The following is a 26,005-nucleotide window of genomic DNA, read 5'->3' as shown; positions in this document are numbered from 1 at the left end:
CTCCAAACCTCTCATTTTCTTGCCATTTGCAGCATTAGGTCATTCCAACAGTACAAGGAAGATAAGCAAGAAGAACATTAATAAATCAGAATTCTCTTTTGTTATAGACAGTGTCTTTGAAGGGATTGGTATGGCAGGTATTTTGCTACCAAGGAGAAAGGGAGCTGGAGATGCTGTAGAAGGTCCAGGCTGGCCTGTGGATAACCTGGAGGCAGCCTGGGAGGGGTGAGGGAAAGCCAGGCTGCACCCATTGCAGAAGGTCTGAAGAAGTTGTGCAATATGGGTTTGCAATATGAATTTGTAACTACACAGACATGTACCTGCCATGGAATTTGCATTAATTCAAACTTTATATATAACTATCACCAAAACTCAAGAGTGAACTTTCTTTGAAAGGACATTTTGAAATAATACATGGTCAATGATATGGGTTCCTAGAGGAACTGTTATGGGCCACAGGGCTCAAAAATCAAGAGAATTTGTTTGCTGAAACCAAAGGGCATGAGGGTGCCTAGAGCTTGGTGGTGCTGGTCACATAAGACACCACCAGACAGGGTAGGATATCCATCAGGCTGGTTTTGCCACTGCCACTTCCCTCACAAACGCTGAACAGCAATTAAGTGTCAATATCTATCAACAACTGGCTATGTTACTTAGAGACAAAGTATTCTCTGACCTCTGGAGCATGTCATTACAAAAAGAAGGGCATAATTGACTTTTTGGATATGCTTTTATTTGTTCTCACAGTTGTCCCATAACAGCACGGATTATAAACATTACATCTTAGTCAGGCAGGCAAAACTCAGTTACCTTAGCCCTGCTGTTTAATTAGTGTTTGCAACTGGACATTGTTTATATTCCAATAAATGTTGCCTGAGTGAAGACTTCCCCTTAACCAATTATACCAGATGCTTTCCTGTGAAGGTTCTAATTAAATAGCATCTATTTTTATGCTTCCTTTAGTCGTGCCTCTTGTGTGGATCTCTGTCAGAGTGCCATGCCACACTGGGACATTTTACCCACATTTCTGTCCCTTTCAGGTTCACAGGCTGGCTGCAGCTGCTCCCCTTAAAAGCTCTTGCTTTCTGTATGGGAGGAAGGTCCTGATGGGCAAGGCTGGTACTTTGGAATCCAAATCAGTTTCTTGTGCTATAGTAGAATCCTTAAGTGATTGCTGAGTCACACATGACCCCATCAGGAGGGTGTAACTTCAGGTGGCTGATGGGGTCACTGCTGTAGTGTCCAATCCTGCAGACTCCAGCACAGAATTTTAAGCAAAGCTGGAATTTACTTGGAAGCCCTCCTCTACAGAAATTGCCCAGGTGCAGGTACTGAGCCTGGCTTGTGAGCAGCTCTGCCCCTCATTACAATTGTGGCACAGTTCCAGGAATGGTCAAGATCAGCTGTCCTGGACAGTGCTGTGCCCCCTCCTTAATCAGACTCTCAGTATTGAGCTTCCCTTCTTCTGTATAATGGAACATTATTTTCTGGCAGGTTAGATTTTAAGAGCTTTTCTATTCTAGGTCCTTTTTCTAAGAGCTGATTCCTAAGTTGCTACCACTTTTATGTGTGCTCAAAAGATGAAAAGGAAATCAGCTTCCTTTCTCTGGTACAGCAGCCGCCCTCCTAAGTGAGTCAATGAGCTCCCAAATGTAGTATTTCAATGCCACGTGGAAAAGTATGGAGTGAGAGATGTATTAGTGGGAACACTGTCTCAGTGCCAATCCTTATGGGTCAGAGGATTACAAAATACTGTAGCCCATCTGTGCTTCACCAAATATCTTCATTTAGAAGATAAACATGGTAATGTAACCACATTTTTTACAGTGTACTTCCTTCATCCAACTTCAAGTGATCCTAATTTCATCCTAATGCCTTAATTTTTAAATTGTCCTTGATTTCAAGATGGATTAGCTAGTAATTACATTAAATTATTTCTGCAGATTCTGATCAGATACATATATACTCATTCATTTCCTTAAGATCTTAATTTGAAGAATTTTTTATCATCTGTAGGGTCAGGTTGCAGTGAGGAGCAGAAAGTTTGCAGGCTGGAAGGGTCACTGAATGCAGAAAATATTATGGATACAAACCTTGAAAAGTTCATGTGAGTTTTTCTACAGACTCTAGGTTCAAGGCTGGGGACAGATAATTGGGTGTGATTACGTTTCACTGGATATTCACTTCTCAGCACTGCTATTATAATAAGGGAAACAATTTTGGTAATCATGGTGTTCAGGAATATCTAGAATTTTGTGTAACTTGGATGACATAGAGAGATTAAAGAAAAGATGCTGTGTGTTTCATGTGTTTCTCCAAACACATAAAATAGTGATTTTAAAATGTTACTGAGGATGTGGCCTTGGTGTACTGATTCTCTAGCACCACTAAAGCCAGGTCTGCCTATCTCACCACAGTCAGGCTGGAGTTTGTGTGGGGAGCACTAGTCCCTGACCATCTTGTGGACCATCATCAGAAATTACTTTTTCCTTAGGGGCATAATGATCTTTTTCTCTTGAGTTCTCATTATTTTGCCATAGCAGATGGTATTTAGGACTAGATTCACTGAACAACTCTTGTTTTTGTATTCTTGAGGGAATGTTGTTGGCCTCGGTCGGTCCCGTATTTTGCTTTACTCTGTACCCTGGATTCCACAGAGAATGGGTCTAACATGTTCTTATCCCTTTCCTGAGCTGGTGGAGTGCTGCTATAGGCTTGACTTTTCCTTACTATGCTATTGTTAAAGGCAAATGTTGATAATATTTTGCACTGCAAGGACTTGTTTTGGTGGCACTGAAGGGCTTGTGGAGTAACTGGGAGTGCAGCAATGCTCCAGGGAAGGCGAAAGGTGAACCAGGACCTCAAGGGCTGAGTCTTGAGCCCTCGCAAGAACTTAGCAACCAAAGGCAAACAGCCTGCAGCCCCTGAATTCATTCCTTGGATTCCTAAAAGCAATAAACTCATCATTGTTCATCTGTGTGGCTGACATTGGCACAGATCTCCTCCACTCCTATCTGAGTACTTGTAAGACTTGTATATGATAGGAGCAAAAGAGAGTTCCTTGCCACTTAGTGTGAGAAAAAAATGCTAGGGAAGACAAGTGCATACTAGGGTGAGCCAACTGTTTACCATGATCTGCTAACAAATGTGAAAACTAAAAATGGCCTTTCTGCACTGGGATTTTATCGTATATTAGTTGCCATGTGTTAGTGAACATAAGCTTATTGCAGTCTCAAGTAAATTCCTGCCATTTCAGTTTACCTCCTCTCTCCCAGCTGCTACATGTAGTGATTGTCTCTCAGAGATTTGCTGCTCCTTTTTCTGTGCCACTGGAACCTTGAGAAACCATGAATTTATTTTATAAATATGGAGTTTAACATGGTTCTTAAATTCATTATGAATTCTTCTTTTCTCTAAAGAATTAAATTTCAGTTGAGGGCCAAATAATCAGTTTCAAGACAGCAAACAATTGTTAATCCGAAATCAAGTTCTCTTTGTACCTCTCTCATTTTTCCAGATGTTTATTGGCTACATTAAAAGAATTTTATCACAGTAGATACTGGAAAGGATTAAAAGACAGCAGAGAACTGTAAAGTTTATAGATGATTAAAATGCAATGCATAAAATGTGTCTGTAAATATAGACACAGGACTGAGTCTGGACAATGTCCATAATAATATTGAAATATTAATTAAAAACTAATACTTGGATATTAAATATTCCCAGTAAGTATATTAAAACATCACACAAGCATATATTTTTGTTTCTAAGTATAGGTGTAGTAATCTTTGCCACTGGGACTGGACCAGGATCCTGCAGACCCTTTGGGAACACCTGTCAAGTTACTGACTGTGTTTAGCAGCTCCACAATTAGAACCCCCTGGAAAGTGCTTTCCCCACTGAGGGCTTCCAGGGAATTCCAGGGTTCCACTGTAGAAGAGTTCTTTGGGCTCCTCCTCTGAGTGGCACAGAATTCTAGCTTAGCATTATTCTTTGGGTTTGAAATCCTAAACCATCTTGATCCACATGTTCAAATCCCAGGAGAACTGACTTAGACCTTCATCTTTCCCAGATAAAGTGCCCTTTTATCACGTACCTGTGTACACCTTTCTGATGGCAACTTAAAAATGAAGGTTATTTCCTGAAAAGAATTTCAAAGTCTCCTTTTTGTAATAGCAAGAGTTTACTCGTGTGTGATGGTGTTCGCAGGGGTCTTAGGATGAGGGAAGAGAGAGGATCTGACTCCATGTTTCAGAAGGCTTGATTTATTATTTTGTGATATATATATTATTAAAACTATATATAAGAATAGAAGAAAGGATTTCATCAGAAGGCTGGCTAAGAATAGAAAAAGAATGATAACAAAAGCTTGTGTCTCAGACACAGAGTCCAAGCCAGCTGGCTGTGATTGGCCATTAATTAGAAACAACTACATGAGACCAATCACAGATGCACCTGTTGCATTCCACAGCAGCAGATAACCATTGTTTACATTTTGTTCCTGAGGCCTCTAATCTTCTCAGGAGAAAAAATGCCAAGGAAAGGATTTTTCATAAAATGTGTCTGTGACACTCATGGCCTTGGGTAACATCTCTTTTTCCATTCTGCACCCAGGTGGCTGGCACTGACCTTCCTTCCCTTTCCTGGTCAAATGCAGGGCAGAAGTGCACACTGGCAGCCAAGCCCTTGTCAGCCCTGCCTGGCTTAGAGGGACTGAAAGAGCAAGGATGTGCACCTGAGAGAGCTCTGCACCTTGGTGATCCCCAGAAGTGCTTGTGGAAGAGTGGAAGAGCAAGGCAGCATTCCATATCCTGGAGGCACAAGTTGTTCACCTGGGCTCCTTTGGGCCGACAGTGTCTCTGTGTAATTACACAATATCGATGCACATCTGTGGGAACAAACCGTTAGGAACAAACAGAAAATATCTATAAAACATAGAATTAAAAAAAATATTTTCAGGTGTGAAATGAGATGATGCTTCGCCTGCATGGGCACAAATTGATCCAAGTTTTGTGATGATAGTGTCACTGGTTTCATATCAGTTATCTCAGCATAACTTTTTGATTATTTCTGAAATCATGCACAGAATGAGGGGAGATTCAGTTTGACCTTTCCAGACTTGCTGCATTTTAATTTTTCCTATGCTTAGAAATAATACAGAAAAAAAAACCCAGCAGGTAATATTATTTTTGTATAAAGCTCTCTAATTATACTAGGCATGTTCAAAATACATTAAAGATACTGTCCTGACACAAAAAAATTTACAGTGTGATTTTAGATATTACATAACTAATGAGAGCAATAAATGCTGGGAGAACAAATGGATCAAGGTTACAATAATAAGATTATAGGATTCCTCCACTATGTGTGCATAGTTTAAAATTCACTTCAATTCTGCTACCTCAGTCTGGGCTTTGGTTTTCATTTTGGCTTTTTCTTTCTTTATCAGATTTAATTTTATCTCTGAATCCACCAGACCATAATAATCTGGCAAAAAACCTCTGACCAGAATTTTGCTTTTCTTTCTCCTTTTCCTGGTTTTTAAAATTGGGTTGTGCCTGCTCAGCCACCATGGATGCCCTGTTTGCATCAGAACCATTTCTATGGCCTTTTCTCTGACAGTAGTCACAGTTGAAATACACTTGAATGCCTGCACTACTTTATTCTACATGGGGAAAGGGATACAAAAAAAGTGTAACTATGTGATTTCTACACAATTACACGTGGATTCTTAAATCCTCACCTTGAAGAGCCACAACATGCACCATGCATGTGTTGTGTGAAACAGATGCAAAACTCATGCTAATGCTCCATCTTCTCCTTCTCATCCAGCCTTAACAGTCACTTACAAACGATTTGTGAAAAATCAATAATGCACCTTACTGGCTTTTTTGTAATGTATAAGAAAGGGCATTTTTTTGCCAATTTCTTAAACACTGACAATATCAGGATTGTAAAATTGCATTTTTACTGATTTTCTTTGAGGTTTCGACGGACATGTATTGACAGCAGCCACCTCTAGCTGAATCAGAAATATTGAATGTATAACACAAATCATTCGATCTTCAACATATTTGAATTATCCTCATGTTAAAAAAAATGTGATCAGGAATCTTTTTTCCTTTCAAGTCTTGCTCTCATGTTATTCTTTCTTATATTCTTTAATCACCACAGCCTTGCAGGCTGCAAACGAAAGATAAACAAACAATGGAATATCTAATGTTTCAAATACAAGCACAGATAAAAAAAGTAAAGCATACTCCTCAAGTCCTTATAGATTAAAAATAAGTAGAAAAATGGCACAAATCTGTATTTAGAAAAATAATGTATTTCTCAATATTTGCAATGAAGGGAGTTGTCAGTCAACTAATTTTTATGTAAATTTACCTAAGCTGATGAATCATAACTGAAATATTGTCTAATCTTCCTGATTTTGGCGAGCATTTCCATTTCCATTGCCTCAATTTATTTTTGTTTGCTTATATAACGAGTTTTAAGGGCCCATCCCAGGACCCACAGTGAGCAGAGTGGAAAGAGGGGCTGTTCCAGGCACTGCCAGTCCCACACCAGCAGCAGCTGCCCAGCACATCAGACCAGTCCCCACCACAGACACTCAGCTTGGCACACAGCTGACAATTCATTACCATTCCTTCGGTAGACATCACAGCAGAGGAGATTTTTAGGGAGGGATTTGAAGGAGGAAAATTAAGTGAGTGGGAGTGCGAAGCAGCAGCGAGGGAAAGCATGAAGGTGCTGGTTTGAAAATGTAACAAGTAGAGAGTTATTACTGAATGAAATGTGTGGGGGGAAGCCATTGGTTTCTCCATAGGCTATTAAAAGATGGTGGGGTGGGAATAAGCTGCAAAGAGCCACAGAAGTGAGGCAGCTTCTGCTTGCCAAGATGCAGAAGGGGGAGGAGGGACGTGCTGGAACAAGGAATTGGGCTGAAGCAGCAAATGTGAGGACAACCAGGGCACCAGCGTCTTGCAACAGTGTTCTGCTATTATTTGTTGTTTTGTAATGTCCAAATGCAGACTGTTAGGGCCAAAGGCCTCTTTGTACTAATGAAAACCCCAAAATGTTCTCAGGTGCTCTAAAAATGCACAAATAAAAATAAGCAACTGCTCCTCCTGAAAACCATTTCCCTCATTCTTCAGCCCTGATTCGAATTACACCATCCAGTTATCTTCCTATTTCCAAAAGAACTTTCTATATGAACTTTCCAGTCCTCTCTTGTCAAATTATCTTACTGTTTTTGGAAAGACTGCATATCATCTATATTTAACACCACTTCAGCTTGGTGAGGTGACTATAACATAGCATTAAACTCAGACTAAAAAAAATGAGTGTGGCATTTCTAGGTTTTTCAAGTGTGTTAACTCAGAAGAGATAATTTGAATGGCAAAAGTGCTTTCCCCCAAATGTCCCTGGTTTCAATAGAACTTCTTGCAGGTATTTCAGTTGAGTTAATCGGCTGGCAATTAGATGCAAAAGGCCTTTGGATTAGTATTTGTGGTCACCATAGAAGCCAGTCGCAGAGAAATGTGAATAAAGAGGTCACTCGAAGAACAGATATGGAAAGTCTCTCCACAGGCACTTAATTCTTAGAAATTTACAGATGAAAAATGCTATATGGGTAATAATAGATAGAAATGAAATATGGATGAGGGGACACTAAAGCTGGAATAGCAAGTAGAACAAAGGGAATAAGGGGATGTGGGGACAGGGTAAGAAACCAGACTAGAGCTGCAAACTTGGACAGAACTGTTTAAGACCTAGAAATAGGAAAAAAAAAATCTCAAATAAAGGAATGAAGAGATCAGGACTATGAGAAATTATTTGAAGGAGAGTTGGGGTGGGACATGGCTATCAGGGAACATAAAAGAAAGAAGAGAAAGATCAGAGTATATGTGGCATATTCTGAAGAGGGAAGTCCCAGGATCATTTACCCAGCAATAGATAAGGAAGAGCAGAAGGCCTGGGTGATTTGCTGGCCTGGAGCAAGGCTGTAAGGAAAAGAATGTGTCTGTGGGGGTGTGTGCACTTAGTGTAGCTCACTGTCAGCAGCGAGACAAATCCACCTTTTTAGTATGCAAGTGACCACCTATAGTTTAGAAAGACTGCAGAGGGGAATGTCTAGAAAATATTTTTGCAGAGCTTGGATCTAGATGACCTTCAACCTTCTTCTCTGCCAGGGTGTATCTTCCAAGCCCATCACAAAGCCCCCTTGGTACACCACTTGAGACAGGTATTTCATCATGGAACAGGAATGTGGCTGAAGAAATGTTCAATTAGCTTATATAATACTAAAGTAAGATACTGAGAGAGAAGAGGAATAGATAAAGGAAAGAGGCCTAAGTGCCACTGAAAAATAAAGGAAACAGTAAAGGAAATGAAACCACAAAAATAAATGCTGCAAAAATAACCAGAGAACTATGAACTGAAAGAAGAATGAACAAGGCTGCAAAAAGGAGCAAGCTTTCTCTTTTTCAGGGAGAAAGCTAGCAAGTGACCCACAGAAAAATCTAAGTATGTAGAACCTGTAGGTATGATCCACCTGAGTGTTAAGAGGAGCTGAACTGGAGCAGAAAAGGCATATACTAGGTAGGAAGACAAAGAGGTAAAGTAACGTTTAAATAACAGAACTTAGATGGAGAAAGATACAACTTTACATGCCTTAATTTTTAATCTTGGATTGTTTCCCTGACTAGTCACTAGGAAGTGGTTACTTTAATTTACTAAGGTCTAAGGAAGCAAACACCTGAGTGCGTGCATAACCATAACCACAGTCCTGCCTGTTTCCATTGCTCAGCACGGCTCGTGTACTCCCTGTTTCAGAGTTTTAAGAGCCGCCTGGTTCGGGGTGCATCCAGCCCCACATCTGCCTGTGTATGCACATAAAACATGAGTCTTGATGCTTGTGCTTGTAACCCTGCGCTCCTCCCGCGGTCAGCCTCGCTTCCCAGAGGCTGGAGCTGTCTGCGTGGAGGATGCACAAAGCAGCTTGCGCCTCAGCATTAGTGAGACACGCATGATCACACCCAGGCTGCCGGGTCCCCCGGGACTCGCACACATAATTAGCCCCTGTACACCAGAGCCTTCATGGCCGTGTTCGCCACATGGTGAGTGTCACCCAGCGGGCCCGCGAACACGCGCACGCAGGAGCCCTCCCGTCCCCAGCACTGCATTTGCCATATGGTCAGGCTCACCTGCTGGGGCTGGGGCAAGGAGACAGACGGGCAACACTCACGCACATAATGAAGCTCCCCACTGGGCTGCCTTAAGAAATTAAAAAATAAAATAAAATAAAAGTTGACATAACTGCCACACGACCAGACTCACCTGCTGAGTCGTGGGGCAGGGTGGGGCAGTCACACACACATGCATTGGCCATCTCTGCCGGGATAGGGCTGGAATCGGAGCCTGAGAGAAGTGCTCGCCTCCCCTGGGGTGACAGAGACCCCGAACGCACCCAACGCCGGCCCCTCTGCCCCCGCTGCCCTGAGCTGTGTGGAGGGGCACACGTAACACCAGGACATCGGACAATAGGAAGATTTCTTCACAGAAAGGGTGATTAGATGTGGGAATAGACAGCACAGGGAGGTGATGGAGTCGCCGTCCCTGAAGGTGTTAAGGAAGGACTGGACACGGCACTTGGTGCCATGGTCTAGGTGACATAGTGGTGTTGGATCTTAGATTGGACTTGATGACCTCAGAGGTCTTTTCCAACCTAACTGATACTCTGTGAAAACAAGCCTCTCTTCCTCAGCGCCCTACGCGCACCTCAGGCCCACACCGACTCCCACGGGCAGGCAGGAGCCCCGGGAGGAGCTCCGCTACCGGCAGTGTAGCCGTCCTCCGGGGTTCAGTGACGACAATTGTCGAAGTGGCGGGCAGCCACCAGGGAGCAGAAAACGAGCCCTCCTTTCCCCGTCCGAGCAGCGCCGGTAAACAGCGGCCGCGGGAGGCGGGGCGGGGCGGGCGCGGCCGTGCGGGAGGGAGCCGTGCTGCGTGAGGGGCGGGCGGCCGGCGCTGCTCCCCTCATGCCCCGCCCGCCACCACCGCGGCGGCCGCCGGGCTGGGCGAGGATGGAAGCGGACGCTGCTTCCCGCGCGGGCTGTTCCCGAGCGGGCGCTCCTGGGAAAGGCTCTCTCCGGGCAGGATGAGCCCGGGCAGCCGCTCGCAGGGAAGGCTGTCCCCGGGCAGGCTGTCCTCGGGGAGGGCCGTCAGCCCTGCCGCTATGACGGGGGGGGGGGGGGGGCGCGGGGCTCCCCCATGGCGCTGACGCGCGTTGCCATGGCGACGGCCGGGCGGCGTTGGGGGGGGTGGCGGGATGACAACAAATATGGCGGAGAGGAGCAGGACGGCAGAGACGGGTCAGTGCCAGCCGCAGGCGCCTGGGCGGGGGGAGAGGGGGAGCCCCCCTTCTCCAGGGGCTTCTGGCGGTACAGGGGGCCCGGCTCGCAGCGGAGTGCGGAGACGGAGCCCTTCTCCTGGGGGAGACGGGGGGGAGCACCTCTGGCCGAGGGCACTAAGGTGGTGAAGGGACCGCGGCAGGAGCTGTGACGAAGGGCAAAGCCCCTTCCCTTGGGGGATGAGGAGAGTCTTCCCAGGGGCAAGGTGGTCGTGGGGAAGCTCCTTCAGGCAGGTAGAGAGGGAAGACCCCGCCTCGCTCCAGGCCTGCCTGAGCGGGACTGACCCGCTGTGGCGTGGAAGGTGTGAGTGCCACGGGCCGGCTCACCCGGCCGGCGCTGCGGGGCCGAGGAGGAGGCTGGTGGTGGGGCAGCCTGCACCCTGCCTTATCCCCATCCTCCCGCACCCTGCCTTATCCCCATCCTCCCGCACCCTGCTCCGTCCCCATCCTCCCGCACCCTGCTCCATCCCCATCCTCCCGCACCCTGCTCCGTCCCCATCCTCCCGCACCCTGCTCCATCCCCATCCTCCCGCACCCTGCTCCATCCCCATCCTCCCGCACCCTGCCCCGTCCCCATCCTCCCGCACCCTGCCCCGTCCCCATCCTCCCGCACCCTGCCCCGTCCTCCCGCGCAGGGCAAAGGTGGCGGTGGCGAAAAGCAGAGCAGACCGGCGGTGCAGAGGAGCTCCCCTTACACAAGGAACGGCCGCCTGCGTGAATTAGCATGAGAAAATAATACATGAAGACACAGGTCTGGGACTGAAACTGCAGCACAAGGCTGGTAGCTTGCGGGTTGACCTGCAGGTGCTGCTTGACCTGTCTGGGAGGTGTAAAGTACCCGGAGGCTGCAGAGGGACAGCGAGCAGCACACCTGACAGCTCCCCTCCCTTTCACTGAAGATTTCTTTAAGGAAGGAGCCAAATGTTATTCTTTCTATTCAGGATCTATTAAAGTGGCTTTAACTGTCTATGTGAGATAAGTTTGTTTGTGAAACTGAAGCTTTGTGTCTCCTCATAAATGATAAGGACCCTCTAGGTACAAGGGTCTTTCCTGTTGTAACAAAACACAGTTAAGGTCTTTTCCAGTCCACATGAAAACAAAAGCCCTCAAAATATATTATGAAAATCAGAGATACTAACGTTTGGAAGATGGAACAAAGATGACAGTATTCCTGAATATTTAATCTCCCACAGTACCATACATAAATTATCTGGGTTCCTGAACCAGGAGTTCATTTTCCCAGCCTGCTGTGTTAGCTGCTGCACCTCCGCTTTTTAGCCTCAGAAGTCGCTCCAAATAAATATGCATTACCCATAGAACTGATCTTGGATTTTTAGTCCATTTTAGGTGAAAAAAGGGGATAAGTATGTCAAATGCTGTTGTGTTCTGGGAAATGAAACTACAGAGTCTGCATCTAAATGGATTGTCCATATGAGTTCAGCTGTGCTGTTTATGAACCCATGGAAAAACACTGTGAAGTTTTTTGTGTGTTGAACTTTTCCATGGAGCAGATGATTATTTTCATCCTCTGCATCTGCAGCACTGCCAACACAGGTGATCAGCTGTGCCTGAGCTGTGAGTTGGGGAACAGATCTCTGGTGGCCTTTGGACTTTGTCAGCTCTCTTGCCTACCCCCTGTGCCCTTGTCAGTAACTTCAACACGGAATGTAAATTTCATACTACTTCCAGGTTAATTTACATTGTGTTCTCTGCTGTGTTGCTTAAACCTGCAGCATCACAGTATTTGTTTTTTAATTTCAGCCTTGCCAGAACTTTTCCCACTTCTGACCACTGCAGCTGACTAACCGATGATTTTCTCACAAATGCTGTGTTCCAGCTTGTGCTGAATTCATGTCCTGGTCCTTGTCTGCTTGAGTTATACAGTGCTTGTCTGGCCACTTTGAAAGTTTAATTTGCAGGTCCTTCTGTTTTGGAGAAGCCAGATAAGGAATTAAAAATGCATGTAACCACAAAGATAGGGAAAAGACCCAAAACCCTCAGAGAAAAGGAAGCGAGCTTGTGATCTTGGCCCACTTTTAAGAAAGGTCATGGAAAGTAGACTGTGAGAAAAAAAGGTGGGATGTTTTGGATTTTTTCTGACTGTCAGCTGACACTAAGTTGACAGGCAGGTTCTTTCCATGGCAAATCCCTCAAAGAATCTCTTTTTTCCTCCCCTTTACTGCTGGGTGACACTGACACTGTTGTTGAGCACATAATTGGGGAATGTTCCTGCTGCATCCTCACTGCTTAGTGTATCTTCATCACGTGTGAGATCTTGAGCAGTCTTTAGGAGAGACAGGAATGTAGCTCTGGAACCTGCATTTTACACAAATGCAAGGAAAATAAAGCCATTACAGAAGGACTGAACATTGTTCAAATAAATCAATTTAGCCAGTATCAGTATGTGATACTTGCTGGATAGTTTTTGTTTTGTTTTGTTTTAGTTTTTTTTTTTATTTTTTAACAGCAACATTATGTTTTTCGTCAAGGATCAGAAAACACAAGTAATAACTCTCATCATCTCATCTTCTCATTTTGAAATACTGATATCTGCAATTTTTGCATAAGGAAACTGTGTTACAGAGAAATGGATGGTAACTTATTCATGGTTTATAGCAGCACAGATTGCTGTGATGGACCATTCTTTACTGATTTAGTTCAGAACCCAGGTTTGACAAGAGTTGGTGTCAGAAAAAATACAGTGTGCACTTAGAGATAAGGGATTATAAAAATTAGGTTTCTTCCTAAAGGTTATCTGACAGAGAATTATGCACATCTAGGATGCTTATGACCCCTCTAAACTCCTAGATTTGAAAACACACTGTGTCAAGACATTTTGTAAATTAATTATACTTTATGGAAAATACATATTTTTATAAAGCAAGAATTTTTTGTTTCAGTTTTATTAGTATCTCTTCCTGTCATAGGAAAGTAAATATCTTAATCTGTTTTATACTGGTAATTATTTGTACTCTTTCCCTATATACAAACATTTGCATATTCCATTCCTTTTCCTTGCAGAAGATTTTTGTTTTTGTTTCTGCAAATTTTTAACCTTTTTAGTTTTTTTTATTTGGGTAGGGGGATTAGGACACACAGAATTGGGCTAAGCATTTCAGGAGAGGGATTTCCATCAGCTTTTAGTCTACTCTTATGCCCAGCATTGTTCTCTACATCATGTTTTCAGTGCAATTTCAAGTAAAACTGAGACTTAATATGGAAGGTAGATTATCTCACACCTGTCTAGTACAGAGTTCATATTCTGCTGCTGTCCTCACTGGACTAGGCAGACATCTGCTCTAATACATTAAAATAGTTTCTGTATTCTGATGTTTGGTTAGAGTGCTGCAAATCAGCTCACTTTACTGTGAATTAATCATTTTACCATTGCAGTTGGCTCCTTAGTCCTACCTGCTTTCTTGAAAGTGTTTAAATCAGCTTTTTGCAGCGAACTATGAATTTGTGTGCCTCCTGTTTGGTTTTCCAGGCTGTAACCTTCATGTCTCAGACTGGGAATCCAACTTAAAAGCAACGTAAATCTTCACAAATCAAGTTTGCAGGAGGATGAAAAGAACTGAGTGCAGTTAGTTACTCTCAGGAGCTTCTTGGTTTGATTTCCAGTTGTTCTGCTCAGCTGACCTTGCTGTGATAAACCTCTGGAAGATACAGGATACAGGAAAAGAACCAGTTTAGTTAAGTTTCATCAAAACTAGATGAATGTTGTTTTTCCAGTTCTGTAGCAAAGTGACATTTTAGCTTCTCTAAGGAGGGTTTAGAGTAGGTCAAAGTGAGTACAGAGTGCCTGTATTTGCTAAAGTTTTTGACCCATGAACCAGATGAAAGTGTTTTCCAATTTAGAATTTCACTAGTTATCTCATTCTCCCCAGGTTTCTGTTCAAGGCATCTGTATTACCTTCAGAGGACTTGCATCTGGAGGCCTGAATGATCAGAGGGTGCAGGTTATCTCTGAGTTCTGTAATAGTTTTCTATCTGAGGCAACTGCATATTAGCCTGGATTGACAGTTCTAATATGTGTTATTCCACAATTGCTAGTCATTTTGTGGATATTAGTATTTCTGGTGTTTCATTGTGTCATCATCACTGAAATCATAGAGAAAGCAAGGAAAGGCATGTACTCACAGTACTGGACGGGATATAAATAAATGCCTTTAGCCCAAAAATCCTGGTTATCAGAATAAAAAGGCTTCCCAGCTGAATGTGGAGTTTTTAATGTTTATTTACATATCACGGTTGGTACCTTGCAGAGTGGTGTTGAGTCACATTTCATGTTAAGAATGGTTGGAATTTTCAAAGTGTTCACAGCAGTGCTGTGACCTGGCTTCAGGGAGGAAATCTGCAAACCTCTGCTGAATGCTCAAGCCCCACCCAAAGTTTGTGTAGTAATTAGTGTTCCTAAAAGAATTGGTGTTCAGCTCATTATTTTAGAGATCTGCATGTGAAGGGGCCAATAGAACAGCTGTGTAAATGCTGCAATGTTTTATAATTGATTTCAATATGATTGTGCTGAGCTGGATTGTTTTGCACATAGCTTTTCATTATTCTTTCAAAAAAGAATAGTTATTCTTTTAAAAATATTTAATCACATGTGGTATGACAACATTCTAGTATCAGACACATAACTGCTTTCTTTTCAATGGCCTTAATTATTAAATAAAAAAGCCAAACTAAATAAGAAAATAATTGATTTGTCTTTAAATGTAGGCTTTTTTGATAACTAATTCACTAGCTTTATCATGGGGAAATTTAAAATAGGAGAGATCAGCCAATTACTTTAACAACAGTACTTAATCTTGGTCATTAAAATAACACTGTACATCAGCAGTACTTCTGATTCTCCAGGTAAACTTAATTTCTTCACTTTTGAATTACCTTTTCCTAAATAATTTCTGAATTTTAAAGTGTATACAAACAACAGAGCTTATTTTGTAATGTACACAACTAGCCTGTGAGCATTGCAGAATTCCAGTGTTTGGGCAGAGACACTGCAGCCTTCGTGCTGGAAGGGATCTGCCCACTGTATCCTCCTATCAACACCAGGAGGCCTCAAACGTCACCGAAAAACTGTGCGGGGACTGGGCCCAGCCTTGCAGATGTTCACACAGCAGAAGGAGCTGTTTGCAGTTGTTTATAAAATGCTGCAGGATAGATTTGTAAACAAATCTAAAATGGCTTTTGTTCAATAAAGACATTTGCCAGAACTTGCTGATTGCATTGGTACATTTCAGCCAGAGCAGTTGGAAATCCAGGGGACATTAGAGAAAGGTTTCTTAGTAAATCTGAGGCCCTTTGTAAGACTATTAACTGTTTCAGTTTTAACTGTGTAAGGTGAAATATTCATTGAAGTTCTGTACAGAAATTAACTCTAGTTGCTGCAGAAAGGTATTCTACTGATATTCTAGTGATCATTAGACTCTGTTGCCAGTAGGCTGCTATTCAGGTAATTTCCAACATTTTTCAGTTATCCAGTGGAAAAAAAATCCCCACTAGAAAAATTCATTGAAGAAGAGCTGCTAATGTATATTTGGTACTTAAAGCTTTGATCATATTTTTGTTACATAATTTGCCATATAAGGAGACCTGAGAAATACTAATGAAGGCTTTATACAGCCAGCAGATATAATTTCAGAAAAAGAAAGAAACAGGAATGTGTTGGTGTTCCAGTTGCCATTTTTGAATGGTTTACCATTTCCTAGCCATATTTCATACATTTTTTCTTTGACGAATAATCAAAGCTTTGAAAAGTTACTTACCTCAAGCCTCCCAACGTTTTTTCTTTCAGTGAAGTTCAAAGCACCCTATTAATTACTAGCACTTGTGAGAGGAGGCTTTTGAATTTGTAAAAAGTAAAATGAGACACATTGAGAATTTTAATAAGTTTTATACTGAAATTTGTAAAACAGAAGTTTCTGCAAGTTTCTTTAGTGTGGCTGTCATTGCTTTTAGTAGGCTAAAGTCTCATGCAAAAGACCAGATCAACCTCAGAATGCATTTATGTGGCCTACATAGCTTTTCTGTTTTTGGAAGTGGAGCTACATAGATTCAATGCTGAATAAAATAGGGTTTTGGAGTCATGTCCCTGTGTTACAATGGAACCAGCTTGATCTCCACATGGGGCCACTACCAGGACTGGGACACAGATCTGCAGCACCAGCCCACCCCTCAGGTGGGGCACCTCACACAGTAGCTGTCAGCTGCCACAGGAGGGATGAACAACTTGTCTGCGCTGGGAAATTTTCCTTCCTCTTCCTCTTTCCTCCATGGACAGAAGGAAATGGCTGAATAGTCGTCATTCCCTGTTTTTAAGTTTTTAAATGAAGATGTCTGATAACTTGGTGACAGAAAGCAGCAGCCCCTGGATAAAGGAGGTGCTGGAGGACACGGAGGGTTTGTGCAGCTGTTTCCTGCTGATGTCCCTGAGATGCAGCCGTGCTGCTTTGCTCACAGCAGTGCTGCTGATGCACAGCAGCTCCAGCACAGCCACCTGGGTGTGTGCATCAGGCTCCGTCACTCTTGTTTCTGGAGGATTGATCGTGCTGCCCTTTTCCAGAACTACAGATGGAAATCTGTAGAAACCAGCTTAGATTTCTCAAGTGATGCCCGAAGGTTGTTGGCAGAGCCTTGATGCAGAATTGCCACGTTTAGATTGCACTGTACCTGAGATAATGAGTTCTTCTGGGCTCAAGCTGTGTCTGCCATTAATCTATAATAGAGGGAAACCAATTTACAATTAATTGAAGTTGGTTATGGGTACACATCAATGTATCCTGTATCCCAGCTTCCTTGTCACATTGTCCTCACAACCAATTTTCTTGACTTTGCCACAGAGGCCAAGGCTGCCATTTAAGAAGTTCTGTATTTGTTAACTTTGGATTTTTACATAAGTTTCTTGAAGTAATTTTACTATTTGTATGTTGAAATGGTTTGGAAAACTGCTCTACCAAAATAATAATGACTTCCATTTCATTTTGTCGCGGACTCTCAAACTCAGAATGTGAACTTCAGTATTAAATCTAGGGCTCTCATCCTGCAAATGTTTGGCAATGAATTTGATGTATTTGTGCATAGTAAATGCTTTTCGTGACTGGTTCTGTTTTAGGATAAGTAATGTATAAACGTTAGAGACTAAAACTTCTATGTTTTGATACATATATTTTCTAATATCCATATGTATCCCTGTTCTCTCAGAATGGTAAACTAGCTGATTTCATAGTTGCATTATGTCAAAAATCGAGCGTAGAAAAGGGAATGGAGGAAAAAGTAGTTGTCCTAAATTATTACTATTAGATTAATAAGCTCTCTAATTATTCCATTTAAATACTAATTCACAGAGCTGTTTACTTAGCAGTGGATCTCACAATCATGAGTGAAAACTAGCAAAATTTTCTTCTACATTTTGTTTCATAAGCACCTTGAAAAATGTGTTGAATTTCAATCTCCACTAAAGCAAATGGAACATCAGTTGCCGTGAATCACCAGAGCAGAGCAGCAGGAATCCATCGCAAAGGGAGCCTGTTTGGATTCATTGCAGCTCTGCTGATGTGTTTTCATTTGCAATAAGCAGCAGAGGCACTTTGCCATTACAGACAACTTGAGTGCTGGGAAGCCTGGCAAGTCACTATCAGGTTTTCATGCGTATAAAATGCAGATGAGGTGGTATGGTGTGTTTGATTAATGAAAAATTCCTCAAATACCCTATACAAATCCAAAAGCAGCAGCATTATTTCATGGGAGCTGTCCATGTGAAATAGGATTGTGAGATAAACTTGGCTCTGTACTGCTTACCTACACCCAAAGCCTGTGGTGCTCCAGAAGAGCAGATGTTTTGTAACTAGGCACAATACCACTATATCTGCTGGTTATTTTATTTCTGAGCAGTACAAATAAACAGTAATTTGATCTCAGAGCTTTCTCTGTGTAAGCCTTCTTGAAGGTGGAATTTTTGGCTTGTGTTCTGAATATTTGAAATATTTTGTATGCATTTCATATTCCCATAAATATTGTATCAACTTAGTATTTGCTTAGTTAAAAAAACTGCTGAATATGCTGTATTAGTTCGTAGTGTTCTCTGTAGTTTTATTCCTGTTATGTTGCTGATGCAAGACAGTTAATAGATCGTTTGTTTTTGCTGACATTTTTTATGTTAGAAAATGGGAATTCTGAAAGAATATTTAAATTTTTTTTTCTGCTATACGGTGCTTTGTGAATAAAATAAAACTGCAATGATCAAATTGTTTGGAATGAAATACTAGATTATGTTTTTAAATAAAGGGAATGTGAGTGGGCAATGCTTGGATCAAAGAAATTCTGGATGGTTTAAAATACTACTTTTTGGAATGGACTTTTGGAAAGTAGGGAGGACTGCTGTTCTAAACAAAGAAGTGAAAGGAGTTGTTTCAATGAGTAATTATAACTAGGGCAGTAATTAATAGTGTAATTGATTTCAGCAACCTGGGGGAACAAATTATTTCAGAAGTAGTACTAAAATCCCCAAATTATTTTAAATATGCAATAGTGAAGAAGAGTGTAACCCAAAAGTGAAGAAACTGTGGCTGAAACTATTGCTGGCTTAAGTTAACTGGCAGAAGACATCCGTACATCCCTAAACAACAGGTGAATAGGAAGCAAGAGCCAAGGGAAACAGCAGTTTAACCCAAAGAAGAATAAAGGAATGGTGTGTGATAACCAGGAGGGAATTGTCTGTGTGCTGAGGTTGCCCAGGTTTCATTTACCACACTCAGGATGGAAGCCCAAGCAGCTGCAGTGACCACCTTTGTTCCAGTCCCTTGGGAAATACAGGGTCTTGAACAGAGAGATGGTGCTGTGCAAAGCTGCTGATGTGTTTCCCCACAGGATTTTCTGCCTGCCCTGGAGCTCTCATGGAAGGCTCAGTTTCCCATGGATAAAGATTCATTACCACCATAATGATGTTAGTGGTTGAGTCAGAAATTGAATTGAGGTCTCTGAACACTTGAATTAGTGATAATCAAATATTTTTTAAAAAATTTGGATGTGCATCTGCAAGAAATTTACAGTAGTTGCACTTTAGGTATGAAAAAATTTAAATAGCTGTTAATAGTTGGTTTGGTGTAGTGCCACAGCTGACCTGTGTTGAGACTCACCAGGCTGATTGCTTGTGAAGAATAGCTGAGAATGAGATCAAAGCCCTATCCAAATTAGAAAGCACAGCTGTATTCCCTCAGTGCTAACCCTGCAATAATGTCCATGATCCAGCTTGCTAGCTCAGCATCACAGCCATGCTGTCTGCCTTTGGCCTTCCTGGGATTCAGCAAATAACCTCATGCTTCCACACTTTGGCATAGACATCTCTTTAAACATAAATTTGGGAAGTTCCTGTTCAATCAGCAGGCACAGTAAGCCATGAAAAGTGATGGGAATTTGGCATGAGCAGGGTAATTTTCATAAACACAAGAAGTGCTGTTTATATGTTCCGTGCTTGACCTTGCTGATACTCTTGAAAGGCTTCCATAGTACTTCATACCTGGTATTTTTACGAGATGTCTTTTGTGGACAAACATTTTGAATGTGATAGTCAGGGCTGAGGAGTCTGAAAACTAGGACAAGAAATAAAGCCTTGGCCTTTTGCAAAAGCTGAAATTTACCTACTTCTCTGTTATATCAAGAATATTTATTACCTATTGAGTCTTTTTCAGTTTCCCAGCTGAGAATCAGCTGGTCCCCAAGCAAGGAGACACACAGAGTTGTTAACTTGGAGAGATTAAACTTTGTTAGTAACTAAAGGCTATATAATCTTGGGTCAGGGTCACTGCATTGGTTGCTACATCTAAGATGCTTTATTTACATTTAGCTTGGCTCCATGTGAGTTATCTTTGCATTAGAAATTTATTTTCTCATGACTTCTTCCAGTTATGCTGTCAAGTTTAAGCAAGATAACGTGCTTTTGTTAAATCAGTGCCTCACATCCAGGGCACCTGAAACATGGGTGTGTACATATTATCTAGGAGTATATATGTATTTATACGCAGCATATATCCATGAATATCTCCCTTTCCTTCCACTATTTTTATGCTCCATCACATATAACACAAACCTGGGTATATAAAAGCTGATTTGCTTCAGTATTAAATAGCATGGGAAATATTTACAGCATTTTAGGATGGCACCAGCAAATACTAGTGAGTAACTTCAACCACTACCATCTTTTTCCAGTTTTGTGAGTAATATCAGGTTTTGCCCTTACCTGAAATTTCCTCAACTACAATTCCAAACCCTGCAATTGCCTGCGTGCTTGACTCAGTATTTTTTGCAGGTCACATGCCCTCCTTGTCTTTGGGAAATCAGTTGCATACAAATTTCAGAAATATATGGGATGCTATGGAAGAGTTTCCCTTCTTGAAGTTCTGTGGTACCACATAAGGGATTGGCTTTAACTCTTCAGTTCTTTTCCTGCTTCAGAACCCCTAGACACAGATTTTCCCCTGGAATGGTAGGAACATTCCCAAATTTTCTTTTTCTTGACCCAGAACTTGAATTCCTGTGTATTCTTTGCTGGTGTTTCAGCATCTCCTCTCATTCACATGCAGAGCTAATTCTCTGAGCCATCCCTTATTTCTCAGAAAGGGTGGACTTGCTGATACTTGTTTGTGGATGCAACTCTGAGGACTAGTTCAACTCAATAGCTATTATCTTCTCTTTTTTCTGCTAGCTGGTGTTGCATATTATGTACTATAATTTTGTTTACTGTTTATATGTTTTATGCTTTTGTTTGATGTGTTTTTTTTACTTCAGTATTGCTACTATAGCAACTGTTGAATCATGTGATACCTTTGATGTTATCAAGATACCAAATACTTGTTAAAAATAAATCTATATATAATGAAATTCACTGATCCTTACAATGTTTTTGAATAAACATCTTTTCAGTTTATGTATTTAATACAACTGTATTTTCATTCTTTTTTTTTTCATTCGCAGTAGAATTTTAGTCTAGAGCTTATAAATGCCGTAAAAAGAGTAATGGATTTTTTTTCTTTTGCTTGCTGAGTTCAAAGCATTAATTGCTTTTTAAAATTTTCAGTAGAAAAATCTGTTCATGCCTTCTTGGACACTTTGGATTTCACTGAAGTGATAAAAAAAATTTCATTGCCATTTGTCTCTAACAGAAAGGTATATCCTTGGGGATAGCCCACACTGAGATAATAAATGAGTAGTCTTGAAGTAAAGCTTTTAGGTTGAAGATTGGAAATAAATATCACATATGAAATAAGTGCAACTCCACACAAGCTGACTTTTTTCTTCTTTTTCTATAAACTCGTAAGACAATGGCAGCCCCTGGGAGTGAGGAGTCATTGGGCCGAGCAGTGTCTGCCAAATATCTCCAGCTGAATGTTCCTCACTGGATTTTGGATAGCAGCTATAATTGACCTTGGATTGATGGTTGTATCTCTACGTGGATCTGGTCTTTTTGAAAGGACCAAATAGTGGAGATTTCTCATCACCTTTTCACACTTGACCAGCCTAGTGGTCAGTGCTTTGTTTTGGGCTAAGCACCTCGTGTACATTTTTGTCCCTGCTTCCCCTGGGATTTCTGCTCAGTGTATTGCAGGCAAAGTCCTCTTTGTGGTGCCACTGAGCCTTTCATAGGCACCCCACGTGTCCCCTCCTTTAGTGATCATTTTGCTTTACATATTTGCACATGAGAACGAGATTTGCCACCCTGAGCTTTGCCTCAGACACCAATTCCACACCTTCTGCTAGAGTAAAGGAGTTTGGGTCTGTGCAGCTAAAGAGGCATGAGCTATTTAGATCTACTTAAGCTTCTAACGCAAAATAAAAATTAATCGTGGGTTAGCTAAGGAGTTGTGTTAGGAAAGTTGAAAGGTAATATTGTCTGGGAAGCCTCTGAAGAAAGAGTAACTTGTGCAATAAATTAAAGACCCAAACCATTAATTTTGTTTCCTTCCTATGATGCGACCACAAGCTCTTTCAAGCACCTGGCAGTAAGATGGCAGTTTATTTCTACTACTTTCAGTACCTGTGAATCTGTACAAATCTCAGAATTTGCCCATTAATCTGTGCTAAACTATAGTTCATCTTTACTTTGCTTGTATGAATATCATCTCACAGTTTGGAGACAGACTTGACAAGCAGTCTGTTGGTCAAACCGTAGGAGGAAAGTAATTGAAGAGACAATTGCTGCAAAGCTGCTTTATCTCAAATTTGGTTTTTAAATGACAACACAATGTTACCATTTTTTAGAGCTAGACCAAGCTATATGACAATGCTTTCTTGTAACCAATGTTTTCCTTGCTGGACTTTTGAAATAGGTAATGGTGACAGAATGGGCTCAGTACCCCAATGTGAGGCAGCAGGTGTGGCTGCTGTCATGCTGGATATTGTCTCAAACCCTGGAATTTGTAGTCTAAATACATTTTTTCCCCTTTCTTTTCAGATCACAGTGCCTGTGATTTAAGTACATTTCAGACTGACAGCACTCTGCAGTATGTTTAGATTCTCCGGGTCATGCCCAAGCCTTGCTTCGGGATACATGGCTGTGAAGATCAAAATGACAGTTGTTTTCTTCTTTTTCTTAGCATTTTTAAGTCAATGGAGCTGGAATTCCAAGTTCCTGACTGCTGCTGCCCATAGGATTTTTAGAATGGCTGCAGAGCATTCAGAATTCATAGCAGAGATAGCTTGTCCTCTTGAATATCAGTGTTTCTGAAGCCTAGGGACAATGATATAAAAGCTTTTATTAAAAAAAAAAAAGTCAAAGAATAAGAGAACATAATCAGCTGTTGAGACTATAGACTTGTACTAAATACTATCATTTGAAAGAATTTTGCTAAAATGACATTGTTTTCAGGTTTGTGGAGCAGACACTGTTATTGGCATAACTTCCTTTAGTGCTGCTTAGCCAAAGCGTGAGTTGAGCAGTATTCATCTGGAGACTTGGAATGTTTTGGAGCTAATAGGAGTTGCTGTTGGTCATCTGAATTAGTTCTTTTCATTTCAAACTGTACTAAGAGTTCAGATTCACTTCTTTGTGTGGGTTTCTATTAACAGTACTGCTCAAGGCTGATGGAGCTTATCTAGGATACCTGGAAAATTTTTCCTGGCCCCTGGATGATAGGGATCTGGCTATTAGATCTTTATACCATAGATGTTTCCAGCAGCAAAATGTATTCTAATTTTATTCTAAAATAAGGATCTCATAAGAGAATGCAGGGTATCTTGATGACATTTGTAATTAAAGAAAGACTTCCACAAAGTTTCCTTGCAGTTGTTGTAGGTTTTTGTGTTACCTCACCTTTCTAATTGGCTGTCATTGTTAGGCAGTGTGATTAGAAGAAAGATGCAGGTTTTCCAGGCAAATTCTTGCTATATTTTTCCATGTCTGTTTTAATGTAGCTGTGCTCTCCTGCCTAATGTAGCATGAGGGTAGCTGCTGGCTGCTTGCTCCCTGGGTTTTCGTGTTTGGCACTTTTGTGAGCTGGGCTTGTTGTTTACCCAATCCAGAGTCCCTGTTACTTTCTAAAGAGGTACCTACCTCTGAAAACTACAGTGTTTAAAGAAAATGTACTTAAATTTGTATGATGTTTATTGTAGCAAATACTGATTTCATCTTTTCCTAAATGAAAAAAAAAAAAAAAAAAAGTTGGGCTTTACCCTTTGAATTTAAGAAGGACAAAGAAACTCTGGAAATTTCCAAACTCTCCCTCCCACGAATCCCAGTCTCCTGGAACTGATTCTATTCATTTTCACTAGTTTGATGTGAAATATATCCACAATGACAATAGTGATGAATGCAGATACCAGAAGACTCTGCCCAGGTTTTATTTTAAAGCCTTATACACTTACAGAGATTTCAGGCACCCACAGATTTTATACCTGATAGAAAATTACCATTAAAGTTTAATACTGCAGTAAAAGTAAATCCTAGGGATTTGCTGGAGCCTCCTGGAGTTTAAGCTATGAAGAATTAGAATAAAATAGCTATGTGTCTTACAACACATAAGAAAAATAATTGACAAAATAAGAACTGCATTCTGAGACAATTTCTTTGCTCGGTTTTGCCTTTGCTTGTCTTATCTAACCTTTTTCTCAAAGGAGAATCTGGTCTCCTTAAGTGGAACGTGCAGGATGTACTTAAGTTAATTCTCTTCTTTTCCTTTCAGTTTATTTCAGATTGAAGAGCTATTTCCCTTCCCCACAAGGTTCTGTCATACATCTTTGCCTCCAGGCAGGAAAATGTGCTGAGGGCTCCCCAGTTGTGAGGACAGGATCTCAGGATTGGCCAGAGGAGCCCAGGGTAGCTGTTCTCTCCATCGGAGGGTGGTGATGTGCTCCCAGCCCTGCTCTGCCTCTGCTGGGCACACAGGCGTGAAGCCATGGTTTATCGTGGACTCACACAGGCTCCTTGTCAGGCACTGCTCTGGCCTTTTCTTTATCACCCAAGGAGAACATGCCAGAAGGGTCGTGGTGCTGTTGTGCTGCTGAATAATATGCCATTCAAAACCAGCAGTTTTGCATGTTTAGAGATTAAAGATAATATAACTCAAAATATAGCAATAGTGCATTGGGAATATTCTAATTACTGTCGAATAAAGAGCATGCTAGGAGAGTAATATTGCTAAATGACTATGAATTGCAGGCTATTTGATGATTTTATTCTCATTCCTGGAGGGCTACATTAGGTCAGGAGGAGCAGATGGAAACTTTTTGCTGGGACACAGTTACTTGACAGCTTCCTTCTGCATTGTGTAAAGTCTCCATTGGCAGATTTTCTAAATTGCCAGGGAGATGTAACTCTCTCTTTCTGCCTGCTTTTCCTCTGCTGTCTTATGGTGGCAGTGCTATGAATGTAACCCTTTCTAGTTTCTTCAGCTTTTTCCCAGTTATCTTCTAAAATTTCTAAGAGGTCTGTTACTTTTAGTTGAGACTCAAAAGGAACATTTACCAAGAGGAGTCCAGTCTTCAAACAGCTCTACTCAGGTGACGCCCTGCCTCCCATTCTTTCAGCTCAGGCACTCACAGTGATTTGCAGGTTTTCCACTAATTTTTCTTTGTATCCTTAATTCCACGAAGTTTGATTGCAGATGACCAACTTGACTAATCTTAACTGCAAGAGGGATGTATTGATCCAACTCAGGTGAAACTGAGCAAGAGTTTTCCTCTGGCTGCTGCTCTGCACTGCAGCTTGCTCAATGCAGAGGGGTGAATTTTGTCAAGGGACAGGATCACAGCCATGCAGATTCACAGATGCCTCATCCAGGCCTCAGTTTGTCTCTGCTGTTGCCAGGCTTTAAGCAAATTGTATCAGCATACTGGTAAAAAGCATCCAGTTAAAATATCCTAAGTATCAATTATGCACTTAAAGAAAACAATTTAAATGCCACAGATTGCTGTCTGCTGGTAATTATTCAGTCTAAAACAAATAACCCAGAGGTTACAAATAATAATTTTGCTAAATAAATACTATAATGCATTATTAAATATCTACAATTCTAGATTATGATAAAGTAAGAAAAGGTCTAAATTCTGTTTGTTCTGTTGTAGTACTTCCCAAAGAAAGTAAGTTCCAAATTTCTT

General features: G+C 41.4%; 1 protein-coding gene across 1 annotated transcript in view; it reads left to right on the top strand.

The window, feature by feature from the left end:
* Window positions 1-10,335: 10,335 nt before the first annotated feature.
* LOC132077052 (BEN domain-containing protein 5-like) overlaps window positions 10,336-26,005 on the top strand; it is a 554,717-nt gene continuing 539,047 nt past the window's right edge. Inside the window, exon 1 of the mRNA XM_059478502.1 lies at window positions 10,336-10,376. Within this exon, the coding sequence (XP_059334485.1) occupies window positions 10,346-10,376 (31 nt within the window). The 5' untranslated portion in view covers window positions 10,336-10,345. The remainder of the gene's footprint in view (window positions 10,377-26,005) is intronic.

Source organism: Ammospiza nelsoni, chromosome 9 (genome assembly GCF_027579445.1).
Source record: "Ammospiza nelsoni isolate bAmmNel1 chromosome 9, bAmmNel1.pri, whole genome shotgun sequence".
Taxonomy (NCBI): Eukaryota; Metazoa; Chordata; class Aves; order Passeriformes; family Passerellidae; genus Ammospiza; species Ammospiza nelsoni.
Note: the sequence above shows the minus strand (reverse complement) of the source record. Positions and strands in the feature narration are given on the sequence as shown.